A 12,944-nucleotide genomic window follows, 5' to 3' on the forward strand; every position below is an offset into this window, starting at 1 on the left:
GATTAGAAAGGGCAGCAACACAGTGTCTGTGGTTGTATTTTGTATCTTGGATCACTCTAAACTGTAGGCTGTTGTCTCGGTTTCACTAGAATGGATCAAAATGACTCAGTTGTTTGATAGATAGATATTGTCTCCTTAAGCACTATATTTATCTTCAGTGAATTGTACAAAGAAAGATTTGTGTGACAACTCAGATCACATTTGAAATGATACACAGCTCTCTGTAGCAAAAACCGCTGCCTTTGATTGGGTTCCTTAGATCTGTATTGCATTTCAGCAAAATTGAAGGGACAAAAAAAATCAGTTCATGTCTCAATCAATTTCATGAACTAACAGACAGAAGAGATTTTTCTTTTGGCTCCTGATTTTCCTGTCCCTGCAGAACTGTTGGAAAATATTGGTGGTTGTCTGATCTATTTTATCAGAACTTATTCTTGTCGCACGAATGCAGCTGTGATGGACATTTGCTCGCTGCCCGGTATCCCTCTTCTTTTGTTTCCTTCTTTTGTCAATAGAATGTTGATTTTCCAATTAGCCACTCATGTTTTGCACGCCCCACCTAGATCAGCGATTCTCAAAGTGTGTTCCCCAGACCAGCAGCAGCATCATTACCTGGAACTTGTTAGAAATGGATATTTTCGGGCCCTGCCCCCTGGTGTTGCTGACTCACCCCACAGCTCCAGGACTCGTTAGGTACTGTTATTGGTCTAAGGATGCTCGTAATGATCCAGCTCAGTGGTTTTCAAACTTTATGGTGAATCCAAATCACTTAGATGGTTTATTAAAATACGACTGGCTGGTGCCCTTCCTCAGAGCTCAGGATTCTCTCGGTCTGAGTTGGGACCTAGGCATTTTTAACACGTTCTCAGGTGATAAGAGTGCTGCTCCTTGGAAGGAGATGCTGATGCTGATGACTGCACTTTGACAAGCACTGATCTGAGCTAATGAGATTAAAGCCTGAAAATTTTGTTGGAATGCCACACGCACAGTTAGCTGATGCCTCATAAATTCTGTGTGTAAAACTACTCCAAATCTCACTTCCATACAACAATAAGTATTTATTTCTTTTACATATGTGGTGACTGGCTGGTGTTTGACTGTTTGAGTCTGGGTTTGGAAGACTTGGCTCCAAGCTGCAGGTTCAGTCCAGCTCTGCTCCATATGTCTTTCATCCTCCCTGGTCCAATGGCTACTCCGCTCAAAGCATAGTATTCCAATAATGAAAGGACAAATGCAAGAGAACAGGCCCCACTGTGCAAGCTTATTACAGCTCTAACCCATGTCAGCTACACCTATGAAAATTCCATCAGCCAAAGCAAATCACATGGCCACACCAACATCAAAATTTCTCATGAAAGCTGAAGGGAAGAGAATGAATATTTATTGAATGGTATTGAATATTTATCTAATATATCATATATGGGGGGAAAGTGCTTTCTTTCCACTGTTTTTCTAAGCTGTTAAAAGGTAGTCTTGGATCTGTTAGTGGCTGACTTTGCAGCCATATTGAAAAAGATTGCCTCAGAGTAAAGCCAACAAAAAGAAAGTCTGAGCTGAAAGCCGAGGCGAGATAAAATCCTGAAGATCCAGCCATGTTAGGAACTAGATCTCCCATTGAGCATTTTTTCTTAGGTAAACCAATACCTCTGTTTTTCTTAAGCTATTTATTGCAACCCAAAGTCCTTAAGTCTTTCTCCATGAACCAAATATTTAATAGTCATCTTTTAGTTTATAGATCTTCATCAATCCTTCAGACAATGGGGGTTTTCAGTAAACACCGTATTTAAGTTGTGTATTGAAATGCTTATTTGCTTTTTTCTTTTTCTATCTCTCTTTTTTTTTTTTTTTAGTACAGGGGTATTCTAGAAGTTTGATTCAAAGTTAAATTGACTGCAATAGCATTTGTCTTTAACCAAAGACTATCACTATCTTGTAATAGTTCCCTTGGTCATCTCTCAGAGGGTTAAAGTAAAGTAGAGTGCCACAGGTGACCAAAAGGGGACTCTATACCTTCAGGGGAGTACATTTGATAGAAGCTGCATAAGGATGCTAATAACAGCAATGGTGGCTTACATGAGATAAATTTTTAAGTTTTTTTCTCTCTCCAGAAATAGGCAGTCTAAGACTGGCATGACATTCCACCACCATCTCGGACCCAGCACCCTTCTAATTTTCTTCTCTGCCATCTTTAATGCGTGACTATCAATCTCTTCCTGGGGTCCAAGATTGCTGCCAGAACTCAGGCTCACCTACCAGGCAGCAGGGAGGAAGTGAGGCAGAGCAAGAAGGGTCGAGGCCAGCCGTCTGCTGCTCTTTTAGGGAGCTTTTCCAGAGGTGTCCCCAGACAACTTCCACTTATATGTCACCGGTCTTGTAAGCACATAATCACATAAACACAGCAAACTTAGCTGAGAAATATAGTCTTTTGGCTCAGCATCTTCATCCAGCGCATAAAATCGTGGTTGTGTTAATGAGAAATAAAGGCAGAACTTGGGAAGACAACCGACTAGCTCTGCTACAAATGTGAGTTTCAGAAATAAATAAGAATAAAGCATCTGTGATGGAAATAAACATAAAAAAAATCAAAGGTCAACAGCAGACAAACTGAAATGGCTATGGAAATTGAATATGAACCCACTTCAAAAGAGAACTGGAAAATGAAAGGCAAGTAGGAGTGGGTTGGAAATGGAAATCAGAATGTTCAGTAGAAGTCCAGTAAAAATCATCTTTTCTCAGGGTTTAATGCACATAGTTCTTGGAAGAGAAGTAAATGTGAATAGTTTACTCTATAGAAAGGTACACCACTGAGAGGGAAAAGAACTTTGCTTTTTAAATAAAGCAAGTCAAAATGGTTTTTCAATAGGCTTTGTCAGACTCAGCTTGAATGAAATATCTTTAAAAATATCCATTTCTGGTATACCTGACTCCACATTCACTATGTACCTTCTGGTGGTGAACTTGCCCTCCAGAGCAGACTTCCTCACCTAGCAAAAATATATAAGAAAAGCAATGTGAACATTTGAGTTCACTCAGAAGATATTTCTTATTATAAAAACCTGTGACATGTAGGTTGACAAACATCTTTATGGGAAGTTCCCTAGAATGAGAGGGGGTAGACAACAGCATGTCTAACCTCACGTGGTATCAAGGACTCTCCTACTCCAGGAGATTGGGGATTCCTTCAGAACGGACATCTGATGACATGGTGGACAATGGCTACGTATGGCCAGTGCAGTGGGCTCTGTTGATCAGGACCTTGGTTTAGGTTCAAACAAATTCATACAGGTGATAAGTGGCAGAACAGTAATGGGTGTGCAGAGAGATCTGACCACAATTTGGTTCTGTTTCTTATTGTTATGTTGGGATGTTGAACCAATTTCTCCACTTCCCTGGACTTGCATGTCTTTGTCTATGAAACGATGATAAGGATACCTTTTCACAGGGGTGCTGAGTGAATTAATGGGACCACGTCAGTAAAGCTGCTTAGCTTGGTGCCAATAGTGGAGATAATGAATTCAACCCCCACGTCTATCCTCTGCTCTGCCTTTCTCCCTTTCTTCTTTTCTATTCTTGCTGCTTTCTTCTTTCCCCAAATACATCAAAATCTAAAGCACCATGATGAGGCACAGCTTAAACGTCAGCCTTGTGAAAAAGTAGATTCCATGTAGCACATTGAGTCCTCAGGGATGGTTCCTCAGGCACACTATGGGATGGTAGAAAGCTCCGTGGCTGCAGTGCTGGTATTATTTGGTATAGACTGCACATGTGCAGAACTGCATGACACCAATTTATTTACCCAATATTTTAAACCTTTAAATCCAAAGTGTAGAATAGGAGACGGGTTTGAGCAGTTGGTCATTTCAGTATTCGTTTCTTTCTTCTATTTCCCACTCATTATAATTTGCTTAACTTCTTGCTCTCTAGTCAAAATTATCATGATATTGTGTGTGTGTGTGTGTGTGTGTGTGTGTGTGTGTGTGTGTGTGTGTGTGTACAGATTCCCAGAGAGCAGTTTCCAGGCTCTTGACCTCACGTGGAAAGGTGCTGGCTCGGGTAGTAGATGGCCATCAGCTGTGACCAGTTGACCATTAGCCACTGATATAACTGCTGTGGCTGAGATAGCAAGCGCAGATTGCGTCTAGCAAGTGGTTTAGTTGGTTGGTTGGTGGGTTGGTTGGCAGAGAAGCGGAAGGTGGATTGCAGATTGTGTGGCTCCTGCTTCCTGTGTCTCCAACCCAGCTGCCAGTGAGACTATAGTGGTATGACTCCCATATCTATGGCTCCATGGGTGTTCCTTTTTGGCCTCACCATATTCTGCGTTCTTGTGTGGGGAGCAGGACCAGAGACCCTGCATGACAGTGTGTGTGAGTATCTGTGTGCGCCCATGTTGGCTTTCAGAATGAACTAGAAAGTGAGCGGATTACTTTAGGTTGCCCTTACGCTCACTTCCCCACATTCTCACCTTCTCCATTTGAATTGTGTTTTACATTTTTTTTTTTACAAGAATATGGGCATACTTATATGTATGTCTACTTAATTATTTCATAGCATTGCTCTGAAAAACTATCCATTTAATTTACTGCCACATTTTGAGTCAGTTTTTTGATGTTAATTATAGTAAATGATTCTTGACAACATTAATCAATTCAATAGGTCATCAGTCTCAACTTCTGAAACAGGTAGCAGGTCTTCTTGTTTCTACATAGCTTTGAGGCATTTTTTAATACTATCAAACCTTACCTCCTCCTATTTTTCTGTCACTGAGGAAGATCAAGTTGATTCTCTAATATAGAAGGCAAATTCTATGCTAATTTATTTTTGACAGCACTAATTAAAGAAAAGAAGCATCTCTGAGCAAATAACGGTTTCATTTAGCTGGACCTTAGAAAGCATGCCTTTTCTGTATTCATCTTCTCTGTCAGTGTTGGCTAATTTTACTGTCATGTTTTATGGGCAATTTCAGAAGTTTTATCCGAAGCCAAGCCAATGGGTAGCATCTTTGTTTAGGGATCCATGCAAATAAGAACAAGTAGTCTTTGTGTACTTTTAACAACACTTTCTGAGTATTTACAGTATGGTGTGCACGGTGTCAGCAATCTCTGAGAAGAGAAGGCATGTCCCTGCCTCCAACATGTGACAGAATGGGAAACCCCCCAGGGCCTCCAGCTGGCACTCAGAGTTCATTGGAGACCATGGAAGGAGGCAACATGAATTACCCATTTCTTAGTTTATGCATTGATTAATTATTCATTTAATCATTCTTTAACAAATATTTAAAATAATTGAAAGTCATCACCCCCAACTTTCTCACTTGGGTTCTGTTTGTTTGGCATGGTGTCAATAGTTACAGTGTACAGATAGTGAGTACTTATTATTGCCAGGATCTGTGCTATGTACTTTCTATTCTTTATTTCATTTAATCCTCTTAACAACCCCATGAATCAGTGTACTTATTATTGCCATTTTACAGATGATGAAACTGAGGCTCAGTGAGGATATTCACTCAACATCACATAGGTGATTAGCAGTGAAGCTGGGTTCTGTATCTGCTCCAGAGCTGGTGCTCGAAGCCATGATGCCATTCCGATTGAGTACTTTCCACCTTCAACGTCACGAGTAGAAAAACTAAAGAGTCGCTAGTCAGTATTGAATTGATCAAGGAAGTCCAAACTTGATAGTCGAAACTTTTTTGATTCATTTATTCATTTATTCAGCCAGGCATCCAGCAAGTGTTGATTGAGAGACTTCTCCATGCCAGGCCCTTTGTTAGGCCTCTGGCACACAAAGGCACAGGAGATTCAATCTTTGCCTTTAAGGAGTTACATGCTTGGATTCAACTATTTGTTTCCTGTCTCCCTCTATGGAATTCTCGTTTCATATTCTTGAACCATGTCACGTGTTTCGCTGTGTGAGACCAGGAGAAAGTGTTTGTTTCGCTCTCTCCCACCCCTCCCCCGCTCCCCCAGCTCCCACCTCCCGGCAATGCCCTGCCGTAGATGTCTTTCATATCTGATTTAATTGCATATTGACGTGTCAAGATATCACAGTACAGAAAACATAAGTGGGGAATTCTGACATGGAAAATGTTACTTCCTAACATTTAAAAAGAGAATAAATACACTAACGTTTAAACTTCAAAGGGCATATCATCTAATATGGCAAATAGATAACCCAAGAAGTTTCTACTCCAATAGAGAGATGAAACTGATTAAAAGGTAAAGCGTAGTTTTCACCTAACATGTACACTGCACTTAAGGCCATTTCTGAGGTGAAAGGGTGGGCCCATTATGTATAATTCTAGTCATGAACTATTTCTCTTGCCTCCACAAGAGGGAACTGAAACCTAGGTACACAGTCCTCTAGAGGACATGCAATTTTGCCACAGTCACGTTCAGTTTCTGTTGAAAGACGTAGAAAAGCTGCATGTTTGAGTGGAAAAAAATCAACAGTGACTCAAATATTAAAACTTATTATTCAAATTAAAGGCATCCTGTTGTTGACAACTTGATTTGTAAATCCAACCTCTGATGATGTACATATGAATAAAGCCAAATGGAAGCAATTTTGAGATGTGTAAAATAATTATGCCATGATATCCTCAAGAAACAAACAGACGCCTTATCGTATAGGAGCTTTTGCAAATGGGAAACCTCAGACTCCCCAGGGCCGGTGATCTGCCTGGGAATTAAGGAAGCGTTGGCTTACTTTGCTGGGCTAGATTCATTTGTGTTTCATGCATTTTTAAACATTCCATTTCATTCTTGCCAAATGTATGTTAGGAAATCTCCACTCCTGGGTATGGAAGCTACCCACCCCCTCTTGGGGCTCTGACTCATATCGAGCAAAAGCCACAGTCAGGAAAGGAAAATGGGGAAAGAAGTGCTCCTTCTTTTAACAGAGTCTCTGACTCTCTTAACACAGTTACACACCCATGTTACACTAGAGAAAGCAGTGACTATTGGTTTATAAGTGTGGGGACAGAGTCAGGAGTGCAGTTTCCAGCTCTCAGCCTCACGTGGAAAGGTGCTGGCTCAGGTAGTAAATGGCCATCAACTGTGATCGGATGGCCATCAGCTGTAGCTAGTTGGCTGTCAGCTGTCACTAGTGAGCCGTTGGCCACTAATATAACTGCTGTGGCTATGCTAGCAGTGGATGGTGGCTGAGCTAGCAAGCACGGATTGCAGCTAGCAAGTGAGGTTGGTTGGCAGAGAAACAGAAGGCGGGTTGCAGATCCTGTGGCTCCTGCTTCCTCTGTCTCTAACCCAAATGCCAGAGAGAATATAGTGGTAAGACTCCCCTATCTATGGCTCCATAGGTGTTCCTTTTTGGCCTCACCATGTCCTGCATTCTTGTGTGGGGAGCAGGACCAGAGACCCCACATGACACCCTAATGCATGACAATAAGATGCTGTCATTATTCATCCTCAATGTTGGCCAGTAGTAACTATAAATATCCATTGTGTCTGAAGCTGGGTGCCTTAAAGGAAGAGTAAAGATTGTTTTGCATTATCAACTACAACTTTTGGGCCTTAAAATCCTAATGGAAACAGTTTTCTTTGTGGAAAGGACTCCTATTTTCAGCCCTTCTAAATGTGAAAGGCAAAGTAAGGGGCTGCACATTTCCCAAATCCCTTAGTTTAGCAATAACCAATTCAATAATCCCAGGGGAGTCCATATCAGCTCTTCAGGAGGGAGAGGCCGAAAATTGGAAACCACTTGATAGAATGTGATGGACCTATTTGACTTTGGGAATCCAGAGGAATGTTTTTGAGCTGAAAGGCCTCTACTTGGGCTTTGGGATTACTGCTTGTAAATATTTTTGTAGCATTCTCCAGAGCCTTTCAGGCTAGATTTATCATTTACTTTTTTTTTTTTTTTAAGATTTTATTGGGGAAGGGGAACAGGACTTTATTGGGGAACAGTGTGTACTTCCAGGCCTTTTTTCCAAGTCAAGTTGTTGTCCTTTTAATCTTAGTTGTGGAGGGTGCAGCTCAGCTCCAGGTCCAGTTGCCGATGTTAGTTATAGGGGGCACAGCCCACCATCCCTTGTGGGAGTCAAACCAGCAACCTTGTGGTTGAGAGGACGCACTCCAACCAACTGAGCCATCTGGGAGCTCAACAGCAGCTCAGCTCAAGGTGCCGTGTTCAATTTTAGTTACAGGGGGCTCTGTCCACCATCCCTTGAGGGAGTCGAGGAATCGAACTGGCAACCTTGTGGTTGAAAGGACGCACTCCAACCAACTGAGCCACCCGGGAGCTCAGCGGCAGCTTAGCTCAAGGTGCTATATTCAATCCTAGTTACAGGGGGCGCTGCCCACCATCCCTTGTGGGACTCGAAGAGTTGAACCGGCAGCCTTGTGGTTGAGAGCCCACTGGCCCGTGTGGGAATCGAACCGGCAGCCTTCGGAGTTAGGAGCATGGAGCTGTAATTGCCTGAGCCACCTGGCCGGCCCTTATCATTTACTTTTGTTAAAAAGGAAAAATTCCTTTATTTTTGTTTAAATTTATTTCTAAAACTTTACCATTATTATTTTTCTTTCTTTCTTTTTTTAAATTGCTCATCCAAAGGGAAAAATAATATTGTAGAAGACAAGTCCCTTAGAAATCCAGTGGAACTCCCTAAGCTCCATGCATATTATGAAACACACATCTTCATTCAATGGGCAAGCTGTTCAATAAAATACCTTGCAACCACCATGGTCTTATTTGTAACTTTAAAAAGTACACCTACCATGGGTTTAGTAGTTATAGTCATATTGCTTCTGATGAAATACAAGGAAAGTCATCAGCTTTGAAAGTAAGCATCCTTAATACATATTAGGAGTATGTCCAAGAAACAATGACTTTATGGTTGGGTATTAACATTGATGATGTAAGAAAATTGCAAGCAGATTCCTCTGGAGAATCCCCGACATTAGTGTTATTTAAAGCTATTCTTTGTAAACCTTTGCTTAATTACTCAGGTTCAATCACCATTACCTTTTCCAAATGACCTTCATGAACCTCAGCTGGGCATGTTTTGATCTCTCTCTCACTCCTTACCCATCTGAGATCAATTCTATGTTCTCACCGTAGTGTCTCTCCTGAGACTTGTGATTTGTGATCTCTCCATCAAATTCTTCTTCTCTAACCTCCCATCCCCAGCCACATGCATTCTTTACAGGAATATCAAAAGGCAAGGGGAACGCAAAGGAGGTTGGAGCTTTCATGGGAGTTTCTTTCTTTTGCTAATGTCTTCCAATCTCCATAATTCAGCTGGAACACTTTAATTACCCATGTTCTGAACCCAAACATGCTCATCTTCTTATCGGGCCTCTATTCATAGCAGCTCCTCTCATGTACCCACAGGTTAATCAACAGTTACCATGTTCCGTCTCAGGCAAATGAACTCTTGGCCAGGATGGGACTGTGTTCTCTAAGTAGACTGTGGGTCCTCTCATTAAGTCTCAGGACAGAACCAGGGTAAGCTGCAGAGGACCCTCCAAGGGGAACCTTAGAAGCCAGCTCTTACCACTGCTTAAATTCCTTTTCACTCTCTTGAAAAATTCAGGATCCCACGTAAATGTTCTCATATTTTCAAACTTCATTTATTGGCTTTATATACATGAGGCTCTCTCAGCTTAAAAAGGGAAGTGGGGGAGGGGGAAGAGAGGCGCCAAGATGCTGACCCAGGCAGTCAGAAACCAAGAGAGGTGGAGCCAGAATGAGGCCGGGGAGTGATGTTTTGAGCCAGAGGTCAGTTCATCACAGGGTGTTTTTTTTTTTTTTTTTTTAATAAAGCAGCGGGCTCTATTTCACAAAAGAACAGTTATGTGAGTCTTGAGGGATCAGAATTCTCATCTAAAATATCCTTTAATCACTTTTGTGCATACAATATTTAAATATGTCTTCTAAGCCCTGTCCTCCCTTCTGGCCTGCATGTGCTCATTCTGGCCAATGGACTTACAGAGTAGAAAGATGAACTCAGCTCAAGTCTCCTGATTTGAGGCTGGGCCTTGGGAATAGCTGCTGAAGTAGGTATCAATGACATTCCTGAGCTTCCTTCTGCATCTGGAAGCAGCTCCATTTAGTTGTACAGCTGCTGGTGTTGGCTGGAGGAGGGAGGCAGCTGGGGAAGGGAAGTAGAATGTGTCAGTTGTTCCCAAACCTGGCTGCACATCAGTCACAATTTTGACGAAAATACAGATCAGCTAGAATAAACTCATAAAACTGCAATAACAAACGATCCATGAATCTCAGGCACCTTAACACGACAAATGCATTTCTCACTCAGACTCGCCTAGGTTTGGAAATCTCTGGCCTGTCTAGTTGATTGTTTTGGAGGAACTGCCCAGCTGAGGTCTGAGTCCTTTCCCTAACTTCTTGATAAGTCATCATACGTAGTACTTGTATATGTCAGGTGGGCGTTCAGCAGATGTCCCTGCCCAGTGAACCAATTTTAGTAGCAACTCATCAAGAAGAAACAAATGCAAAGTAACTGTATTTTTTATTTCTATTAACAACAAAATACTTCCATAATTTCACACCCCGTTGCTTTTAAGAGCGCATATATTACAAATAAAGTAACTCCACAAACTTTAAAGATTAGTATTTATCAACACTTTTGTACACATACACAAATATTTTAATATAATGGTATTTGAAATGTTATTCATATAATCTTAGCACTGTCATAAGTATCAACTAAAAAGGTTCTTTTAAATTTGGTAAAAATCTTATATTTTACAATTTCCTATTTACATTTGAAATATGCTTAAATGTTACAAAAACATTCACTTTGACCTTTAAAATATGTGTACTAGGACTTGGTATGGAACATATTGTAACTGACAGCAAACTTATGATTTACTTTTAAGCTGCACATTCATTGGAATTTCACGGCAAATTTTCAGCTTGGCTTGTTCAACAATGCTCAAAAGGGGAAAACAAATCATAAGAAATATGCACATGTGGAGATTGGCAAAATTCTCAAGCTAGTGAGGTAAAAAAAGAAAAATATTAACATCAAAAAAACTTCAAATAAATTAAATCTATCTTTCTCTTCCAGAGATGAGCTGCAATTTCAGAATGTCTTCTGAGAGGTGTGTCTGATGGTGCAGACGTTCCTTCAAACTTCCGCACTGGGTGAGACCGAGACGGTGGGCACAGCTGGCGTTGTCCTGCTAATTACTCGAGAGCAGGTTCGCTCCACTCCGCGCTTTGACTGGTCGTCCCTGTACAAAATCTTAACAGGACAAAACGCAACACAACGAAAAGAACACAGTAACAGAGAAGTTCCTGTTAATATCTCCAAACAAATGAAAACCTAGATCAATGATGTTTTTTTTCTTGTTCCCCACAGGTAATCTGAATATTTTGAAAATGCATTTATCCAAGTAGATCTGAAGAATTTTTTTGAAGCCTGTGTCATAGCCATTTTGGCAAGATTTAAAGTAGCGTCACAGTACTCTTCAACTACCAGATAAAAATTTACAAATCTTTAAATGAAACTTATGGATGTATCTGAGTAGTTCCAGGATTTTATTTTATTCTAAAAGTTTTTAATTTACATTGTCAACATCTACCGAAAAAGGGGACCATCTAAAACCTCATTTAAATGTTTGACTTAGTGGAAATTTGAGAAAAATATATACCTTAACCTTATTTGACTTTTGAAAATAATGTTAATATGCCTAAATAATACTGTCCTGTCAGATCTGTTGAAATCATGATATGTAAACCCAGTTAACAATAACGAAAACCCCAGGCACCTCTAAAATGTATCTCTGTGTAGAAGAGACTTACTTAATGAATATTTAAACTTCTAGTTAGGAAGATGGTCCCACTAACTCCACACATTACCATGCTTTAGTTCTACCCCTCTTCCAAGGTAGGAGTGCCACTTCTGTGCCCGCAGAGCACCCAGCATCCCAGTAGCCTATAGTACCAACTCATTCTCCTCATGCTCAATGTCGTAAGTGCCGCTTAATTATTTGGCAAAGTAATAATTAAGCAGAGTATATGTCCAAAGAGTATGTGAAACTCTAAGTTTGCATCTCACCTGCTTGCCACCAACTGTCACAGAGTAGATCTGTTCCTTTCTCTGTAATTTATATTTGATATCCATTACCACTGTTGACTTTACTATGCTGTCAGCCTTATACATGCTGAAACAGACTCCAAATGAGCATCTTATATTTATGTTTCATCCAGATACTTATATGTATTATTTGACTTCAGTCCAAGGGGGCTTTTGCTTTTTGGCTATTTGTAAAATACTGTGTTTCCCCCAAAATATGACCGGGTCTTATATTAATTTTTGCTCCAAAAGACACATTAGGGGATGTCATCCTGAAAAATCATGCTAGGGCTATTTTCCGGTTAGGTCTTATTTTCTGGGAAACACAGTAGTGTGGCATTTTGGCTGCCTATAAGGGTAATTACTGCCTGCCTATCACTCTAACAACTAAAACTATGTCATCTTAACAATTCCATTTGGCACACCAGCATCCATTTTATCTGTTACATCTCTTTCCTTATACTGAAGATTCTTTCACCAAACAGATGGTTTCAGAATGCCCTTTGAGCTAAGACTTTTCTGGACACTCTTGGAGTGAAATGCATAATTAATTCTATTTCTATTTTTATATTTATAGGAATATAAAAATGTCTGTCTATCCATTTCAACTGTTTCTATTTTAAAAAGTCCAATGGTATAATTTCTCTCATCACTGTAATTATGTATGTACCTATTTCCAGAATATGTACATGAATACATAGGTACGTGGAGGTCTTCATACATTACGGATTATGGTTCATTCATGTATTACAGTATTATGCAAAGATTTGACTGCTTTTCTCTCCACTAAAGTTCAAATCCAAACCTTATGGTCAGATACCTTTTCATTAAAAAAATTGGGAGAAGCAGCAAACAAAAGTTTTTTATTATAAACATGAAATGAAAT

General features: G+C 40.3%; 1 protein-coding gene across 10 annotated transcripts in view; it reads right to left on the reverse strand.

Annotated features, from left to right (window-relative positions):
• Positions 1-10,469: 10,469 nt before the first annotated feature.
• The window catches only part of DOCK10 (dedicator of cytokinesis 10), a 236,387-nt gene continuing 233,912 nt past the window's right edge, over positions 10,470-12,944 (reverse strand). For 6 of the 10 annotated variants that reach the window (XM_074314113.1, XM_019736636.2, XM_074314110.1 and 3 more), the window contains one exon: positions 11,014-11,224. In XM_074314113.1, coding sequence (XP_074170214.1) covers positions 11,163-11,224 — 62 coding nt within the window. In that variant the 3' untranslated portion in view covers positions 11,014-11,162. Of the gene's footprint in view, positions 11,225-12,944 lie in introns of all 10 variants that reach the window. The other 4 variants (XM_074314112.1, XM_019736633.2, XM_019736627.2 and 1 more) reach the window with 1 other exon arrangement.

This window comes from Rhinolophus sinicus, linkage group LG01, assembly GCF_036562045.2.
Source record: "Rhinolophus sinicus isolate RSC01 linkage group LG01, ASM3656204v1, whole genome shotgun sequence".
Lineage (NCBI taxonomy): Eukaryota > Metazoa > Chordata > Mammalia > Chiroptera > Rhinolophidae > Rhinolophus > Rhinolophus sinicus.